General features: G+C 42.3%; 1 protein-coding gene across 1 annotated transcript in view; it reads right to left on the bottom strand.

The window, feature by feature from the left end:
- The window catches only part of LARS1 (leucyl-tRNA synthetase 1), an 88,730-nt gene that overhangs the window by 17,729 nt on the left and 50,194 nt on the right, over nt 1-20,807 (bottom strand). Inside the window, exons 14-24 of the mRNA XM_077265832.1 lie at nt 17,424-17,564; nt 16,859-16,936; nt 15,110-15,195; nt 14,896-14,961; nt 14,659-14,741; nt 11,215-11,353; nt 10,911-11,123; nt 8,919-8,976; nt 8,367-8,430; nt 7,985-8,168; nt 2,892-2,982 (exon numbers count right to left, since the gene is read on the bottom strand). Of these exons, the coding sequence (XP_077121947.1) occupies nt 2,892-2,982; nt 7,985-8,168; nt 8,367-8,430; nt 8,919-8,976; nt 10,911-11,123; nt 11,215-11,353; nt 14,659-14,741; nt 14,896-14,961; nt 15,110-15,195; nt 16,859-16,936; nt 17,424-17,564 (1,203 nt within the window). The remainder of the gene's footprint in view (nt 1-2,891; nt 2,983-7,984; nt 8,169-8,366; nt 8,431-8,918; nt 8,977-10,910; nt 11,124-11,214; nt 11,354-14,658; nt 14,742-14,895; nt 14,962-15,109; nt 15,196-16,858; nt 16,937-17,423; nt 17,565-20,807) is intronic.

Below are 20,807 nucleotides of genomic sequence, written 5' to 3'. Positions count from 1 at the left end.
AGGCCGGCAGAGAAAAAGGGGGGCGTGGCCCGCCGGAGCGCGGCTAATACCAGCGCTGGGCTGCAAGATAGGAAGAGGAAGGGGCGCGGCCTTCCGGGGCAGATACTGCCGAAAAGGGAGAGGTAGAAAAAAACGCGCGCTGAGAAAAACGGCGCGAGATTTAAATAAAAGAGCGCCCGATGGTCTAGGAATCCCCTAGTGCTGTACCCAGTAATGGAGCGCCCGTGCAGCAGCGAGTGCTGCAGGAAGGAGCGCTGAGGATAATAAAGCTAAGTGCCTCTGCATGTAGACTGAGGAAGCAATGATGCAGGGACTGAGAGAGGGGGAGGGGGGGGTTGACGGACGGACAGACGTATTGAAGATCCTCTACCTGAATCCATTGTAGACGAGGATAACGTCAGGATCCCTGGATAGTAAGAAGGGTCCTGGAGACGGCGTCAACCTCTTATACAAAAGGGGGAGGTCACCAAAGGTGACCACCGTCTTCCTCTCAGCCCTCTCCGAGGAGAGGGATGAGGAGGGGACAGGGCAAGGACTGGCCACCAAGATAGTCACCCTGAAGCACCCATAATGGTGACAGGGGACAAAGTCCTGCCCAGCCGTCCCGAGAGGGTGCGATGTGGGTGATACCACACTGCTCTCTCGGTCGCTTAATGTAGGGAAAGCAGGGTGAGTAAACTGCACCCTGTTACCCTTAACCCTGCTGTTCTGTTCGGGTCATAGTGACCCGAACAGACTTTTTGCGGCCCTGTAGATTTTTTTCTGTAAGTCTCTAAAACTTGAGACTCCTTGACTTTTCCTCATTTGGGGGGACCTACATATGAGTATATATATATATTTTTTTTTTCGTTTACTTTTTGTTACACGAAAAAAGTTACACTAGTTCTGTTCGGGTCATAGTGACCCGGCATCATTTTTTACAGCTGTGAGGCCATATTTTCAGTGAAATAAAGGAGTTATAACCTCAGTTGGGTCTATTTATTGCATCTACTATTGTATATCAATTGATTTATTTCCTAAATTATTTCAATGGGGTCGTACACGCGCTTTACCGGGGGTATGCATTGAGATCTGCGCACCATAAAAATGGCTTTATATTGATTATTTTTGGTGCACAGTCTATTCTAAAATGTAGAGTGCATCTGGAGAGATCACTAGGTGTGCGCTACACGTGTATATTATGCGCAGAACGGACTGCTCAGAACACGCTGTCTAACATGTTTTGTTTTGTAAAGCTGAACTGTAAAGTGTTGCAAATATTTTTTTTTGCTAAGTAAGTCTGTCTTCCTGGCTTATCTGCTTGTGTACAGAAGGGTGGGTTCTTATCTTCTCTGACACGGGAAGATAGAAAACCAAATATGATCTTGGACTACAGTGCAACTAAAGTGGTGTAGACACGTTAGACCAACTCGTTGGAACATATTCATGCAATAGAAAATCAAATCGGTGGCCAATGATTCTCTTTTTCAATATCCTGGATTTGTCAGCCTATAATTCTTTTGTCTTGTGGAGGGAAATAAATCCCAATTGGAACGCCAACAAACTCCATAAAAGAAGATTATTTATCGAAGAACTTGGGAAGTCACTGGTTCAACCTTATATTGAGAACAGAAATGTTACACCAAGAACAGAAGCAGCGGCAGCCCTGGTACAAAGCGTCCGTCAACATGCCCAGGACAGTGAAGCCATGACCTCCACAAGCTCTTCTACCCCCATGGCCTCTTCTGGCATCAAAAGAAAAAGATGCAGCTATTGCCCTTCATCTTGTGACAACAAGACAAGTATAACATGTTATAGCTGTAAAGCATTTATATGCAAACAACATGTGTGTTGTCTTGCATGCAAGAAATCGTAAATTTATCTGATCATATGTAAGTATATTCACATTGTAATGTTTATTATCTTTAATTTTTTATCACAAAATGTTTGATTTGATTTTTTTTTTTTTTTTTACAAAATATGTGTAGTTTTCTATTTTCGTCTCATTGATCTGTTTTTTTCTGAATAAACCCCCCCCAAAAAAATTTCTGTTTCATTTTTCTTTTTTTTACTACCAAACATGTTCACAAACAGTCTAGTAAGCAAAAAGTTATAAAAAAAAATGAGTTAGAGTGTCTAAAATCAAGGTTTAATAAGCCGGGTCATAGTGACCCGAACAGAACTAGTGTATAGTAAATGCGAACAGAACAGCAGGGTTAAGAAAACATCTGAAAAAGAAAGGGGAAATGATTAATAACACACACCAAAACCCTGTAAGGAAAAATAAAGCGGATCTGGTGTTAGACACCAGACACTAAGCAAAAACTGAGTTGCCTGGTGCCTGTCGGAGGGTGTATACTGCCGGGGAGGAGTCATCCTTTTTTATTTGCATAGTGTCAGCCTCCTAGCGACAGCAGCAAACACCAATGGTCTCCTGTGTCCCCCAATGAAGCGAGAAAGAAAACCCTACATCTTTCAAGCATGGGCTGAACAAATGTCTGTACTTTCAGCTACATGTCTGGATGCTACAGAAATGGCTTTATTTCATTAACCAGAACAAGCACATTGTGAGCAACTACGAGACTGACAGTTTTGCTCAGGCCCCTCTAAATTTTCCCAGATCTCAATCTGATCAAACATGGTGGTCTAGAAAAAGACCACCGATCCATGGAGGCCGCTTCACACAACTTACATAAAGAGCAAGCACGACCTAAGTGCCAGACACCACAGGGCGCCTTCTGGTCTACAAGAGTCCATGCCTCTATGGCTCAGAGCAGTTTTGGTGACGAGATGGGAACAATTGGTATGGATGATCGCTGCATGCACAACATCAGCAAAAGGGCACGAGGAGACCTACAGCACTGGAAAAGAATCCAAGTCTGCCTCACATGTAAGGAAACTACAATTCTCACCTGAAACTCAAAGAACCCGGTTTTTAATGCTTCTTTAAACATCATTTTTTCATAGTTCTGCTCAGTTTTCAGAATTCCAGCATTCATCTCACTGAAGAGAAGAGGTCAGGGTTACAGTTAGAATGACAAAAGGATAATATCGTATAATTTAAAAAAAAACAAAAAAAAAACTAACTGATATGTTCAGTGATCTCAACTTTTTTTTAGTATTAATATATTTAATAACTAGCTGTACTACCCGGCTTCGCCCGGGGTAATAACTGCTGTTAGCAAAATAGAATGTGTTAACAAAAATTTATTCTGCACAAAAAAACCACAAAACAAATAGATAGAAATGTAATTATTAAAAGGCAAAAACTAAGCTAATAGAAGCATTTTACAACATATATTTCAACACCAGAGATATTCCACACAGATTTAACTAAATTGGCCAAGTAATGTGAAGTAATCTTCTACTACTTATTCGAGAGCCTTTTGATAAACGACATTCTTAGTTTTTCCTTCAGGTGCAAAGACAAACAGATTTTTGGCTGTTCCAACTCTTGAACAGGCCACATAAAGTTGACCATGAGAAAAGCATGGAGATTGTAAATCTAAGCTAGCTGAAGAGCCCGGCGTTGCCTGGGCATAGTAAATATCTGTGGTTAGTTATAGCACCTCACTTCTCTTATTTTCCCATCACGCCTCTCATTTTTCCCATCACATCTTTCATTTTCCCCCTCACATCTCTCATTTTCTCCCTCACACCTCTTATTTTCCCCCTCACTCCTCTCATTCCCCCCTAACACTTGTCATTTCGACCTCACATCTGTCATTTTCCGATCACTCCACTATGTTCCCTCACTCCTCTCATTTTGCACTCACACCTTTTCATTTTCACCTCACACCTCTCATTTTCACCTCAGTATATACATGTTTGTTATCTCCCTTATATATAGTATACACCTGTATGTCATCTCCTGTATATAGTATATACCTGTATGTCATCTCCCCTGTATATAGTATATACCTGCTGTGTGCCATCTCCTCCTATATATAGTATATACCTGTATGTCATCTCCTCCTATATATAGTATATACCTGTATGTAATCTCCTCCTGTATATAGTGTATACCTGTGTGTCATCTCACCTATATATAGAATATATCTGTGTGTCATCTCCTCCTGTATATAGTATATACCTGTATGTCATCTCCTCCTATACATAGCATATACCTGTATGTCATCTCCTCCTGTATATACTATATATCTGTAGGTAATCTGCTCCTGTATATAGTATATACCTGTGTGTCATCTCCTTCTGTATATAGTATATACCTGTATGTCATCTCCTGCTGTATGTAGTATGTACCTGTATGTCATCTCCTCCTCTATATAGTATATACCTGTGTGTCATCTCTCCTGTATATAGTATATATCTGTGTGTCATCTCCTCCTGCATATAGTATATACCTGTGTGTCATCTCCCCTGTAAATAGTATATACCTGTGTGTCATCTCCTCCTGTATATAGTATATATCTGTATGTCATCTCCTCCTGTATTAGACCTCGTTCACACGTTATTTGGTCAGTATTTTTACCTCAGTATTTGTAAGCTAAATTGGCAGCCTGATAAATCCCCAGCCAACAGTAAGCCCACCCCCTGGCAGTATATATTAGCTCACACATACACATAACAGACTGGTCATGTGACTGACAGCTGCCGGATTCCTATATGGTACATTTGTTGCTCTTGTAGTTTGTCAGCTTATTAATCAGATTTTTATTTTTGAAGGATAATACCAGACTTGTGTGTGTTTTAGGGCGAGTTTCGTGTGTCAAGTTGTGTGTGTTGAGTTGCGTGTGGCGACATGCATGTAGCGACTTTTGTGAGATGAGTTTTGTGTGGCGACATGCGTGTAGCAATTTTTTGTGTCTCGAGTTGCATGTGACAGGTTAGTGTAGCAAGTTGTGTGCAGCAAGTTTTGCGCATGGCGAGTTTTGCGCGTGGCGAGTTTTATGTGTGGTGCCTTTTGAGTATGTGCAAGTTTTGTGTGAGGCAACTTTTGCATGTGTTGCAACTTTTGTGCATGTGGCAATTTTTCCGCGTGGCGAGTTTTCCATGAGGTGAGTTTTGCACGTGTGGCGGGTTTTGCATGTGGAGAGTTTTGCGCGTGGCGAGTTTTGAGCGGCGACTTTTGTGTTTCAACTTTTATGTGGCGAGGTTGGTGTATGTGTGGTGAAATGTGCGCTGAGGGTGGTATATGTGTTCGAGCACGTGGTAGTGTGTGGCGCATTTTGTGTGTGTGTTCATATCCCCGTGGTGGTGTGGTGATTATCCCATGTCGGGGCTCCACCTTAGCAACTGTACAGTATATACTTTTTGGCGCCATCGCTCTCATTCTTTAAGTCCCCCTTGTTCACATCTGGCTGCTGTTAATTTGCCTCCAACACTTTTCCTTTCATTTTTTCCCCATTATGTAGATAGGGGCAAAATTGTTTGGTGAATTGGAAAGCACGGGGTTAAAATTTCACCTCACAACATAGCTTTGACACTCTCGGGGTCCAGACGTGTGACTGTGCAAAATTTTGTGCCTGTAGCTGCGACGCCTCCAACACTTTTCCTTTCACTTTTTCCCCATTATGTAGATAGGGGCAAAATTGTTTGGTGAACTGGAAAGCGCGGGGTTAAAATTTCACCTCACAACATAGCCTATGACGCTCTCGGGGTCCAGACGTGTGACTGTGCAAAATTTTGTGGCTGTAGCTACGACGGTTCAGATGCCAATCCCGGACATACATACACACACACATACATACACACACACATACATACACACATTCAGCTTTATATATTAGATTGCAAAAACAAACACACATAAGAAGTAGTGATGAGCGAGTATACTCGTTGCTTGAGTTTTCCCGAGCACGTTCGGGGGGGGGTCTCTTTGTATTTGTTAGTGCTGGGAGATTTAGCTTTCGTCTCCTCAGCTGCATGATTTACGGCTGCTAGACAGCCTGAATACATGTAAAGAATGCCTGGTTACTAGGGAATCCCCACATGTACTCAGGCTGTCTAGCAGCCGTAAATCATGCAGCTGAGGAGACGAAAAATAAATCTCCGAACACTAACAAATACTCGGAGACCACCCGAGCAACAAGTATACTCGCTCATCACTAATAAGGAGCATTATCTTTGAGGGCTTAAGAAAATCGTTAAGTAGTTGTCCAGATTTATGGCCCTTTCATGGCAACAACCACCAATTTTAAAGGTAATCGTCACTGTGTAATGAGTGTCGACTGATCACAGCCTAGCCCTGCCAAGATGGCTGGAAGCGAGCGACTGGATGGAGAATACAACTTCATTTTCTACCTGTAGCCACGCTTCCCATTACACTGCTACTTCTGTCTATAATTGTATTAACCGACAGACCATCGCTATGCCTGAAGGTAAATAACATTTTCATTTATTTGCTGATGGGTTTCCTTTAAATTGTGGAGGGTCTGACTCTTGGCATACCCACAATCAGCTGCTTGCAGGGGTCTCGGTAGTAGAGCGAGCAGGGCATCCTCTTCACTGTTTACCAGGCACAGCCCTGCACTTTTACTGTGTACTCAACATTAAAGCTTCATCCTATCCACGTGAATAGGACTGAGCTGCGATCTCAACACACCGACACTGCAAACATAAAGCTCTGCTGAAAGAAGCAGTGTAAGCGACGAAGGGGACGTGCCGCTCTTATAAGCTCGCAGCCTTTTAACAACTGATTTGACAGCTGTCAACTTTATATCTATGGCCTGTACTAAGACTGCAAAACCTTTCACGCCATGGCCATTTTCTGTTTTTTTTTTTGTTTTTTTTCTCCAAGTGCGGTGAAATAAGTAATATGATTCCCTAGGTCAGTAGGAGTACGCAGATACCAAACATGTCTAATTTATTTTTTATTTAAAATGGAGAAAAAAAATTCCAAAATTTGTATGAAAAAAAAAAAGGTTTTGGATTTGTCGCCTTTTCCAAGACCCGTGGCTTCTCCATTTTTCGTGTTCTCGGGTTAGGTGAGGGCTTATTTTTTACGTGCCGATCTGATGTTTTTATTGATACCATGTACAAAAAACCCACGGAATTCTGATGCAATGTTTTTTTCTCATTACGCCGTTTACTGATCTCATTAATTTACGGTACTCTACATTTTGATCGATCGGACATTTCTGAATGCAGCGATACCAAATAGGTGTATGTTTTTACATAGTTTTATTTTCACTGGGGTAAAAAAAAGGTTGTTTTTTTTTATTTTAATATTTAGCAAACTTTTTCTTTCTTCACTTTTTACTTTAATAGTCCCCTTAGGAGACCTGCAGCATTGATCATCCGATCGCAATACATCACATAGCTTTAGCACTGCTATGTATAGCAAAAATCACTATCTCCTATGAACGTCGGCCATGAGCCGGCATTCACAGGAGATTCACAATGACAGGCAAAGGGGTCTTCTGTAGCCCCGGCTGTTATCACAACCCATGACAAGGGCACCGATGGGCAGGATTTTTGACGTGCTTCCGTCTGGCCAGTGTTATATCCTGCTGTCAGATTTAAGTGGTCCATCCACTGCCACTAAAGACATAAAACACAGCTCTGTACACTGAGCGGTGACTGGATGCCGAGCGCTGCAAGGAGGAATAAAGCTCGACGGCAGCATACAGCAATGGTTACCTGTGTTCCCCAATGAAACAAAAGCTAATTTCCTCCCAGCAGCAGGGCTCTAAGTGCTGGCGCTATTTTGCACTTTGCCAGAAAAGTAATAGACTATAAGCAGGCTATTTTTACCTTTTCATAAATGTATACAAATAGTTAATCAGCAGCAGAGTATAAGGTATGTACAGACTAATATTGTTTTTCTGTAGAATAGATTAGGGCCCCGATTTATCAAGAATCTAAAAAGATAAACTGGTTCCCATCGCAACCAATCAGCTCTCGGCTTTCTGTTTTCAAACAGATCAGGTAAAATGAAAGCTGTGAGGTGATTGGTTGTTACGGGCAACAAAGACCGTTATCTTTTCGGTAGTTTTGATAGATATGTCCCCAAGTCTTATAGGAAAAGAAACGTAAAACCTACCTTTCAAACACCCGGTCATTGTACGTATGGTCGGTGCCGCTTCTCAGGCTGTCAAAGTTGGCGAGCATTTCTTTAACCCATTCAACCCAAGTGTACAAACGTAGAATGCCGGCATCAGCCATGGCTTCCACAAAGTTAGCGTCTTCCACAGTATCCCCAGCATCAGCCAGGGCAAGCCGCATGCCTGATATAAAATACACGGACATTTGGGATTAATACAGGATTTACCATGGTCCTGTTATGGGCAGATCATGTAAACTAAAGATTTCTAGCACTGCATTTCAGCATTGACCAAAGGGGTCTAGATTGTCACACACCTTCACTTATCAGTACGTAGATAAATACTATCTTATGCTATAAAAAAGGTAAAAAGCACACAAACCATCTGCTGAGAACTTGTCGACAGCGTCACTCAATGTAAGGAAGTTTCCAGTTGACTTGGACATCTAAGGAAACAGAAAAATGGCATTGGACATAAAAGAAAAAGACATGGAATTTAAAGGGGTTGTCCTGGGGTGAAGTTTTAAAACCTATCCTTATGATAGGTCATCGTTATGAGACTGGCGGTCTACCTCCACCAATCAGTTGGCAACTTTATCAGAAGCCGCTGGAACCAAGCAGTAAATGGGCAGGACACAACAGCGCCATACACTGCTTAGTGGCTGCTGCCAGTACTGCAGTACATTCACTTCAATGGGAGATGAACTGCAGTCCTTGTCAGTGGCTGCTAAGCTGCAGTTTCCCACCCCATACATAGTATATTTCCAAGTCCTGCCTGTGCAGTTCTAGGCTGATTGGTGGGAAAGCAGGTTCCCCACCGATTTCATATTGATAACCTATCCCAGGGCTAGCTTATCAATACTTCAGCTAAGGACAAACTTTTTTAAAGCAAAATTGAATAGCTCTTCACAATAGAGGAATGGCCATACTATACCTTTTCTGAATTAAGCAGCAAGTGTCCATTTGCCCTAACAGCCACTGGCCACTTCCCACTAAAGGAAAAATAAAGAGGGAAAATAAAAGGTTAAAGAGTTGATTGCACATTGATTGATCTAAGCGCGCCAATACAGTTAAACTTTGCGGCAGAGCAGAGGGACACGATTCCCGGTCACACAGCCGCTATGGGTCTGGTGAGCCGGGGGACCCGGTGCCAGCGCCGCAACCTTGTGCGCCCGTTATTACAAGTTCAACTGTATCTGTATACAGTTGGAAGCAATGATGAAAAGAGATCACGTCAGCTGACGCTTCCTCCCCTATCATTCATCCTCGATGTCAGACATCTCAGCGCAGCGGGCGTGATAACATTACTACATTGTGCCCTCTGCACTGAGATGTGCGGGCACTCAGAACACTTGCTGCAGAGACTGGAGCAGCTGGGTAACGAGGAGGTGAATAGAGTATTGTATTTTTTTTTTTTTTTTAAATCAGTGAGAATTGTGGTGGTCAGAACATTGTATGGAGGACTATCGGGTACATTATACTGTATGGAGGACTATGGGGAGTGCATCATATAGTATGGAAGACTATGAGGAATGCATTAAACTAAATGGAGGACTATAGGGAGCTCATAGTACTGTATGGAGGACGATGGGAAATGCATAATACTGTATGAAGGACTATGGAGAGTGCATTATACTATAAGGAGGACTATGGGAAGTGCGTTATTCTATATGGAGGGCTATGGAGAGTGCATTATACTATAAAGAGGGCGAGGAGGAGTGCATAATACTGTATGAAGGACTATAGGGAGTGCATTATACTATAAGGAGGACTATGAGGCGTGCGTTATTCTATATGGAGGACTTTGGGGAGTGCATTATACTATATGGAGGACTATGGGGAGTGAAGGAATAAGAAGGAATATTGGGAGCATTATACCATATGGAAGACTATATGGGGGCTATTATACTATTTGGAGAGCTAGTAGACTTAATACTGCATGCAAGCAATTATCCAGTGTGAAGGTTTGTGTGGGGTCTATCATACTGTATGGAGGGCTATGTGGGTGCCATTATACAGTGTTGGGTCATTATACTATATGTGGGCTCACTATAATATATGGAGAACGGTGTGGAGGTCACAGCTGGGGGATCATACTGTGTTGGGGTCACCATACTCTTCCGGGGGGAGTTGAGGAGTAGGGTACAATAAGGTCATCATAATGTGAGTGTGGAGTGTGCGGTGAAGGACTTCACGGTGGGGGTATCTTACAGTGTTTGTGGGGGCGCTGTTGTTGACATCATGCCTTACAAGTGCAATGAAAGAGGAATATAGGGCTCCAGTAGAAGGAAAATTAAGAGTGTACAAAGTATCGCACAGCAGATGTAGTAATAGGGACACATACGGCAGCAGCTCAGTATTGGGGTATCAGCAGGATGAGGAGTTTGGGCAGGATGGGGATAGATGGGGATGGTGCCTGAAATGTGAGAAGTCAGATGTGGCATGTCAGAGATTGCCATGTCAGTCTGGGCCAGATGGAAAAGTGAATGACTCCATTAGAAAGAATGTCAGCTGTAAGTCAATATCTGTAACTGTACTGTCATCTCCCACATGTTCTGCAGCAATGATATCTACCACTATATTTCAGTATTATCATAGTTTTTTTTTTAGTAACAGTGCGGTCATCTGCTGAGGTTCCCCTACATCCACTATTAGGGTGTGCCACTGTAGCTGTAATCAGGGTTACATAGTTAGTGGCCAACTCGGAAGTGTTGCCCCCCTGAGCCAAACTTCTAGCTATGCCTTTGCATGCTACGTATAAGCGATATACTAAGACACTGTACAATTCAGAGGCGGTATGGACCGTATAACAGTGTGCTAAGATAACACATTGTGTTGTAGCTCCCAACAATATCTGACCATTGTTTACACAGTACATTATGCTCCATATGTTCTTTTTAAAGAACTAATCAAGCCACCAACTCACCTGTCTTCAGGCCACATAGCCACGTGGTTGTATAGGTAATAGGACAAGTGATTAGGGACCAGATCTTTCCCAGATACTCTCAGATCAACTGGATACCAAAACTCAAACTCCTTCTTTAATAAGTCCAGTTTCTCCTTGGGGATGGTTGTTTTTGGAAACTGTGCCTTCTTGAAAAATATGTAGTCCCAGACCTCCTTGGTCATTTGTTCTGGCCTTTATAGTAGGGAAAACAGTCAGAGCCAAGGTGACAGCCAGAAAAAATATTAATGAGGCCCCTATGAAAAATAAACCAAAATTCTTTTACCTGATACCTATAGGAGAGTCCGCTTTACCATCAAGATCATTCCCCTGTAGCAGATGACAAACAGTGTAGTAGGCCATGTATATTGTAGAGTCAGATAGGGACTCAATTAACCATTGCTCATCCCAAGGCAAGCGAGAGCCTAAAATAAGAAACGCCAGACAAAGAATTACCCAAGCACACGCAACAATCTCGTAAAGAACACCATGGAAATTTAAGCAGCGTGCCAAATCTTAATAGTAGTATACTGTGTCTGGGTGTCCGTCTCCAGTAGGTGTACACTCCCAAACATGAAGCACGGCAGAGCGCACGTTCACTCTGCCGACATCATCAGTGCGGTGCCGAAGTTGGTATAAAATGAACCGACTTCGACTCCTAAAATATATAATACATTGGGCACAGTAGTACAATGTAGGATGAGCTGTAAATGTTTTCATAATAATTTGGGAAAGTTATGAAATATCCTATAAATGTCTGTTCTGTTCCTGATCTAAGGATCTGGGCTTTTAGTGGAGATGAATCTGTGCTGCACTTTATGCACATGCTCAGTAGGGACCAGTGCTGAGGAGCCATAGTGGAGATGAATCAGTGCTGCACTTTATGCACATGCTCAGTAGGGACCAGTGCTGAGGAGCCATAGTGGAGATGAATCTGTGCTGCACGTTATACACATGCTCAGTAGTGACCAGTGCTGAGGAGCCATAGTGGAGATGAATCTGTGCTGCACTTTATGCACATGCTCAGTAGGGACCAGTGCTGAGGAGCCATAGTGGAGATAAATCTGTGCTGCACTTTATGCACATGCTCAGTAGGGACCAGTGCTGAGGAGCCATAGTGGAGATGAATCTGTGCTGCACGTTATACACATGCTCAGTAGTGACCAGTGCTGAGGAGCCATAGTGGAGAGGAATCTGTGCTGCACTTTATGCACATGCTCAGTAGTGACCAGTGCTGAGGAGTCAAGAGTCAGGGAAATTTAGGAATCGGATGATTGGCTTACCAACTCCGCAGCCCTGACCACCATTATAGTCTATGGAACCATTGGAGCATACATCCGAATCCCATTTTGCGGGGGATTTGGACGTAAACTCTGAAGTAGCCACTGAACCGATGCAGAGACGGAGTGTGAAAGCACCATAACTGTGTGTGCTATACGACTCTAGGGGTTGTCATGTAACCACAGGTATACAAATTGCATACTTGAGAAGCTAGCTGGCACGTGAACACATCTGCTTCTCAGTAGAAGCTAGTCAATGTGTGAACGCAAGTGTGCAAATCACATACTGGCTCTCAAGCGATCACCACTGGAACTGGCAAGCAGAGCCAAATCCTCCCAGCAATCATTGCCCAAAGTTTGCACTGAGCTGGACAATCCCTTTAATATACATATTTAAAAGTTAAATGATAATATCTCCAAAAGCTGTTAACTTGCAGCTATAGGGTTAATTTGCAGGTTAATAGTGTTACAATGCTGAAGCGTGGCTACTGGGAGAAAATGAACATTTTTCCTCCCAGCAGCCACTGGTTTCAGTCATAGAGCCATGTCGGGAGTGGTCATAGTCACCGCTCAGTACACAGTGAGTGGCGCGGCTAGGCACACCCCGCCACTGCAGAACATCTGTGACGTTCACTGCGTACTAAGAGGGAGTGAATAAAGTGAATTTTCTCTAGGTAGCCGCAGTTTCAGTAATGAGGATGGGCTGCATTGTAATGCTATTAATCTAGATTACTCCTGTATCTGCAGAATAATTGCATATGACAGGTTCCCTATAAACCGTGTAACTGTGTTACGTTTATACATATATGGCTTTTTATCTCCACAAACCCTAAATCACAGGCTGTTCTATATAGATCAAAGCTACATTCACACTTCTACCAGCTGCCAGCAGAAACCGGACATGACCTGGATACACACAGAAATGGTCATAGACAGATTTGTATACTCGAATTTTAAAACAATTTTCATTAATGTTTACTTATTTAGCGTTAAATATCTTCTACCCCTAATAATTACACCTCCTGCAGACGGGTGGAGGTTTGGGTGGTAAAACCACAATTGGTCGTTCAAACATTTCTCTAAAGCGAGCTCCTGCATAAGCATGACCGTAGGTCTGGATCTCATTGTGTATGGGTGGCTATTATATTTTAGAAAAAAAATAAAAGATAGGCTCACTTTAGGGACTCCAATTTAGCAAAATACAAATTGAATACAGTATAGCGACATGCCAGCAAAATTATAGCCAGGTTGCAACTCACATCCCAACCACTAGGTGGACACACGTAGGCTTCACAAAATCAGGTTTTGTTTTAAGGCTACTTATCTGACACTTCTCATGTCAACTTATATAAAGTCAAGAGGAAAGGCAAGGAAGGACACATCTGTACGACAACTTTATTATAGTATTCAAAGCTGACCCTAGACTAAACGAGGATTTTTGGTACTCACTGTAAAATCTCTCTCATGTTCTTCATCGGCAGACACAGTAATCATGGCAGAAGACTAACTTACAGTTCCTGTGTCCCCCAATGAAGCGACAGAGAAATTAAGATTTATGTTATTTACTGTAAAATCACTTTCTCATAGTCTTCATTGAAGGACACCGCAGCCATGAGTTAAACTGCTGCCATGGGTCCAGAAATGAAGACTACAAGAAACAGATGTTATGGTGAGTACCAAAAATCTACTTTACTCGTAGTCTTCATTGAAGGACACAGCAACCATAGGTTAGACTGCTGCCATGGTTCCAGAAATGAAGACCACAAGAAACAGATGTTATGGTGAGTACCAAAAATCTACTTTACTCGTAGTCTTCATTGAAGGACACAGCTACCATAGGTTAGATTGCTGCTATGGTTCCTGCGTCCCCGAATGAAGCAACCATGAAAACGAGAAGTCTTGTACTCACTAGAGAATCATTTCATAAGCCCACAATAAATCAGTCATAGGCCCCTGTAGGCTAAAGCGGAGATGGCTAGTCTACGACCCGAAACATCTATCAAGTCATTAGAGCTGAATCACAGTGGCTCATGATAAAGGATTGATTATACGATCTGAAGATGCACTTATTGCATGATTTGCTTTGCTTTAAATACTCCTAAAGGGTTGAGCTCCAAGACAGGTAACCATCTCCTACTCATGTCAATGATTGACAACTTAGGCTACTAAACAGTCCACTTGACTGCATGATGGAGGCCGATGTCTTCCAGATTCAGAAGACTTGCATTTGGGGTTAAAACCAGCCAAATCAGGGAAGGGCAACAACCAGATAAGAGTCGGATAATGGTTCGTATCTACAGAGAGTGACAATCTGTGTGTAGTGAAGCCATGGATGATACTCTAGTTATACATCAGGATCATCATCTGCTGAAAATCACACTGAGAAACTGGATCTGTCGAGAGTGAATGAGGGCCTATTTGGCTTTAGATATACAAGGGATCAGACTTACCCAAGCCGTACGTCCGGGAGCAGGCATGTTCTTGTAGCCAGCCCAGAGTGGCTTCAAAGTTTCTTCTGGTCTCCTCGCAAAACCTTGAAGCAATGGAAGTAAAATTATTTCTTACCTGAATTGCAGCCTTTCCAGAGACAGGAGCAATACTCACTCTGCATTCAATTATTATTGTATGAGCTTAAAAAGTGAATACTAAAGCCTGGTCTCCAAGTGGTTCTATTAAACCAAACTCACGTTTCCAGGTTCTTCAAGCACTCTGTAGTCTGTTTCTTCCAGCTCTCTTCACCGTAATCCAGGTACCTAAGCAAATTACACCACAAAGTCAAAATAACTAATACTATAATTACCTAGGTTTTTTCTTAAAATATAATTATTGGTAAATGCAACCACCAGTATACAAGATAACAGAAATATCGGTTATTGTTAGCGCTTGTTCCAGAAAGCTTACCACTGGTCACAGAGCGCAACCACACATTCATCAGCTGAGCGGGAAATGACCTGCTTTTCTGGCTCCATGTAAATCATCGCATCATTCTACAAGAAAAAGAAAGAAAATTATTAAAAATTTACCAAACTTTTGGTACGGGCTTCCTTATTATACATCTAATCATATACGCTGCGTAACTAAAAAGTTCAAAAAGTGACTCAATTAAGATTTTAATGCTGCAAAAACAGCATGTGCAACCACAGCCCCGAGGAACAGAATAAGTAATGCTTACATTATGACGGCAAGCAGGGATCTTAAAGAAGCTCTCCTCCTCCCATCAAAGCTTTTATCCTCTCTATATATTGCAATCATCATATTATACAGATCTGTGTACTTACAATTGCTCATTTTGTGTTTCTACCCAGCTATTTCTTCTCTTTTTCATTAGATCTATAACATCATATGATTAAACATGGACTAGCTGAATCCTTCTAAGCTCTGTTTAGAAACAGGAGGTCAATTTTCTCTGCACAACATGTGAGTCACTGCAGTCCCTGTGTGGGGAGGGGATGGAACAGCTGGGTCAGGAGATGAAGAGAGAGATGATAAACGCAGGGACAAGAGACTTCCTGTTTCTACATAGAGCAGAGGAAAGAGAAGAATTATCTGGGAAGAAAGGAAAAATGAGCAATTGTAAGTACACAGCGCTACATAATATGATTGCTATATATTAGGAGGACAGAAACTTTCATGGGAGGAGTGATTCCTTAAAAACTTTCAAAAGAATAATTCTTTCTTCCACCACTAGGACAAGCTCATTAGTTACACATTTATTAAAGGGGTGTTCCAAGGTTTAAAAAAATACAGAAAGGTAGTGTATATACCTGCATAGTAGGCATAAGTAGTTAATGTGATGTACCTTTGTTTTACTGCAGAAAAGGCTTTGATAGTATAATTAGCAATATGAAGGATTACTGTTGCCAGGACTCCTTTTCCATCTCACAGACATTGAGATCTGTCTGTATGCCCCTTTATAACAGGGTGTAAAGGTAGGGATTAGTGATGAGTGAATGTGCTGGGATAAGGTGTTATCTGAGCATGCTCAGGTGCTAACCAAGTGACTTAAGAGTGCTCGAAAAATATGTTATAGTCCCTGCGGCTGTCTAACAGTGGCAACACATGCATGGATTGCCTGTGGGAAAGGTAGGAAACAGGTACACCAAGGAGGAGTAGCGATAACTGGCATGCGATCTGTGACGTCATGTACATCAAGGATCGGCACAATGGAAAGAACCAGGTATTAAAGGCATTGGATGTCCCCAAGCAGGGGCGAAACTGGCTAACAGAGGAATCTCAGCTACAAGATAGTATATAACCAAGTAACTCATCTTATGGCATGCAAAACATTTTCACATCCCTTTAATTAGTTTGATGGAAGGTGTGCAACTCACTATACAGCCAGGGGTAAACTGCTGCCAATTTATTATGTAGTGGGTGTGTAAAAGGAAACAAGGAACTTGTCTCAATAAATAAACAGCAACAATTACTAAAATAAATTTAAGGTTAAAAGTAACGGTATATTTTCTTTAATTAGACCACAACTACCAGCGCCTTAAACCTCCTAAACCAACAGAAGTATTAGATGGGTGCCTCTTAATCACCCTACACAGGTACATTTAATATTAATACTCAACCAACAAGAATCTAATCTGGTTTTAGAAAAAAAAACCTGCAATGTACCCAAGAAAGAACAAATGGTAATAAACATACGCTGTCAATCATCATCTTCTGGATGGGCTTTTTGACATCTTGCACCTTCTTGCCTTCATACCCTGGAACTATCATTACCTGGGGAGCAAAGAAAAGAGAACAGATCAGATGAGCAGGGCACAGGTATTAAGGATCAGCTCATGGCTACTGTGACATTTGGGATATACTGTATGAGGAAGATCAGGAATACAGCAGCAAATATTGGTAGTGACACATGTAGCAGGGTACTACAGACGAGAAACATTTGTGAAATCGGGTTGTTTCTTCGCCATGTCCTGCTCACATGTTGTGCACAGGAACGGCATCATAGAGTTGCAGGCTGATTTCTTGCAAATCTAGCAGACAGGAGGGCCTCTGTGCAAGTAAAAAACTATGGGGATCTCCGCCGCGCCACTCGGTTGGGATCTCGGAGGTCGGTATGCTGGCCATATACCGTAACAATGGAAGGTGGGAATGCCACAGTCACCAAACAGTGGTTATCAATCAGTTGTATCTAGTGATATAGCAGACAATACAGCGTACTGCAAAATCCCTATCAATATGCTTTAAAATAACATATACATACTCCCTCATAGAATCCTTTTAGGTAAACTTTTTCCTTTGCTTCTGCTAGTTTGTCGCGGTCATTTTGACTCTGGATTTTCAGCTCATCGCAGACCAAGGGAGCAGACAGATTTCCATAGCCGGGGATGTCAATGATGGGTATCTAAAGGCAAAATGATAAGAAAAAACACAGATTACCATCAGTAGCTGCTTCCAACATAGAGTTCAAGTCTAGTGATGAGCGAATATACTCGGAGGACACCCGAGTGTGCTCGGAAAATCACGAGTAACGAGTAGATTCGCTCGTCACTATCCAAGTCCTCTTCCTCTCTGAAGAGGCAATCTGCACATCTGTAGGGAAGCATCCAACTTGCACATATAGTAACCTAGTGTGCAGCGAAAGGAGAAGTACAAACTATATCAATAGTGATGAGTGAACGTGCTCAGGTGGCCAGTGCTAACCGAGTGTCTTCGGGGTGCTCGAAAAATATGTGTCACCGCGGCCGTTCGACAGCCACAACACGCGGGGATTGCCTGTTTGTTAGTGAATCCCTGCATGTGTTGCGGCTGTTGGACAGCCCTGAGACATGCAGCCGCGAGGACTCATTTCCGAGCATGCCGAATTCACTCAGTTAGAACCAGAGCATGCTCGGATAACACCTTGTCCGAGCACATTCACTCATCACTAGATCTTAACCCTTTCACGCCAGAGCCTGTTTTCACCTTCTGGACCAGCCCAATTTTTACAATTCTGAAAAGTGTCACTTTATGAGGTAATAACTCTGGAACATTTCAACGTACCCACTGATTCTGAGATTATTGTTTTCACGACATATCATACTTTATGTTAGTGGTAGATTTAGGTTGATATTTTTTGCATTTATATGTCAAAATATAGGATTTTTTTTAGGCACCACATCACATTTGAAGTGACTCTGTGGGGCCTATATGACAGAAAATACCCCAAGTTCCTTTATTTAACCCCTTCATGACCTTGGGATTTTCCGTTTTTCCGTGTTCGTTTTTCGCTCCCCTCCTTCCTAGAGCCATAACTTTTTTATTTTTCTGTCAATATGGCCATGTGAGGGCTTATTTTTTGCGGGACGAGTTGTACTTTTGAACGACATCATTGGTTTTAGCATGCCGAGTACTAGGAAACGGGAAAAAAATTCCATGGGCGGTGAAATTGCAAAAAAAGTGCAGTCCAACACTTGTTTTTTGTTTGGCTTTTTTGCCAGGTTCACTAAATGCTAAAACTGACCTGCCATTATGATTCTCCAGGTCATTATGAGTTCATAGACACCTAACATGACTAGGTTCCTTTTTATCTAAGTGGTGAAAAAAAATCCAAACTTTGCTAAAAAAAATACATAAATAAAAAATTGCACCATTTTCCGATACTCGTAGCGTCTCCATTTTTCGTGATCTGGGGTCGGGTGAGGGCTTATTTTTTGCGTGCCTAGCTGTCGTTTTTAATGATACCATTTCGGTGCAGATACGTTCTTTTGATCACCCGTTATTGCATTTTAATGCAATGTCGCAGCGACCAAAAAAACGTAATTCTGGCGTTTCTAATTTTTTTCTCGCTACGCTGTTTAGCGATCAGGCTAATGCTTTTTTTTTATTGATAGATCGGGCGATTCTGAACGCGGCAATACCAAATATGTGTAGGGAGGTGATTTAAACTTTTATATTTTTTTATATTTTTAAAAACATTTTTTTTTCACTTTTGCCATGCTTCAATCGCCTCCATGGGAGGCTAGAAGCTGACCCAACGCGATCGGCTCTGTTACATAGCAGCGATCATCAGATCGCTGCTATGCAGCAGAAATGCAGGTGTGCTATGAGCGCCGTCCACAGGGTGGCGCTCACAGCTACCGGCGATCAGTAACCATAGAGGTCTCAAGGACCTCTATGGTTACTATTCAGAAGCATTGCTGACCCCCGATCATGTGACGGGGGTCGGCGATGCGCTCATTTCCGGGCCGGAAGTGCCGGTTAAATGCCGCTGTCTGCATTTGACAGCGGCATTTAACTAGATAATAGCGGCGGGTGAATCGCGATTTCACCCGCCGCTATTGCGGGCACATGTCAGCTGTTCAAAACAGCTGACATGTCTCGGCTTTGATGCGGGCTCACCGCCGGGGCCCGCATCAAAGCGGGGGTTCTGATCTCGGACATACTATCCCGTCCGAGGTCAGAAAGGGGTTAATAACTGTACCCCTAAAAGTGCTCAAAACCACATTTAAGAAGTGTATTAACACTTCAAGTTCTTCACAGGAATTAAAGGGATACAAAAGGAAAAAATGAAAATCTTACTTTTTCCCACAAAAATGTTACTTTAGCCCCATATTTTTTTATTTTCACAAGGGTAACAGGAGAAAATGGACAATACAATTTGTTGTGCAATTTCTCTTAAGTACGCCGATACCCCATATGTGATGGAAAACCACTGTTTGGGCGCACGGCAGGGACGGAGAACCATTCCACTTTTGGAACCCTAAATTGTCTGGAATAGATAGCGGATTCCATGCAGCGTTTGGAGAGCCCCTGATGTGCCTAAATAGTGGAAACCTCCCACAAGTGACCCCATTTTGGAAACTAGACCCCTCTGTGAAGTCATCAAGGAGTCTGGTGATCACCTTGAACCCAAAAGTGCTTCACACAATTTTATAACGTTGTCATAAAATAAAAAAATAAATAAATCACATTTCTCTTACAAAGATGTTACTTCAGCCCAAATAATTTATTTTCACAAGGGTAAAAGGAGAAAGTGGACAGCTCTATTTGATGTGCAACTAGAACTAGGCCGATATCCCATATGAGGTAGAAAAGTACTGTTTGGGCGAACAGCAGGGCTCAGAATGGAAGGGACGCCATTTTGGGCACACGGAAGGGCTCAGAAGGAAAGGGACACCATTATGGCTGGAATAGATTGCGGATGCCATATTACATTTGAAGAGCTCCTAATAAGCCAAAACTGCAGAATACTCCATAAATGACCCCATTTTGTAAACTACATCTCTCGAGGAATTCATCTAGAGGAGCAGGGAGTATTTTTTAACACCCAGGCGATTCCCAGAATTGTTTAACACTGGGCTGACTAAATGAAATATTACTATTTTTTTTTCACTAAAATGTTGCTTTGGCCCCCAAGCTTGTAATTTTCAAACAGATGAATTGGAGAAAACCATCTGTACAATTTGTTACACAATTTCTCACCAATACCGCATAAATGGTCAAAAACATGTTTTGAGGCACACTGTAAAAGCTCAGAAGGGGAGCAGTACCATATTGTATTCCAAAATCTGCTGGAATTGGCAGAGCCCCTGAGGACCCAGAACAGCGGAAACCCCCTTAAGTGACCCAATGAATGTTGCTTAGTGAAAATTTCAAATCAGCCATT

This window comes from Ranitomeya variabilis, chromosome 5 (genome assembly GCF_051348905.1).
Source record: "Ranitomeya variabilis isolate aRanVar5 chromosome 5, aRanVar5.hap1, whole genome shotgun sequence".
Classification (NCBI taxonomy): Eukaryota; Metazoa; Chordata; class Amphibia; order Anura; family Dendrobatidae; genus Ranitomeya; species Ranitomeya variabilis.
The sequence above is the reverse complement of the archived record's forward strand: the minus strand, read 5'-3'. Positions and strand labels throughout refer to the sequence as shown.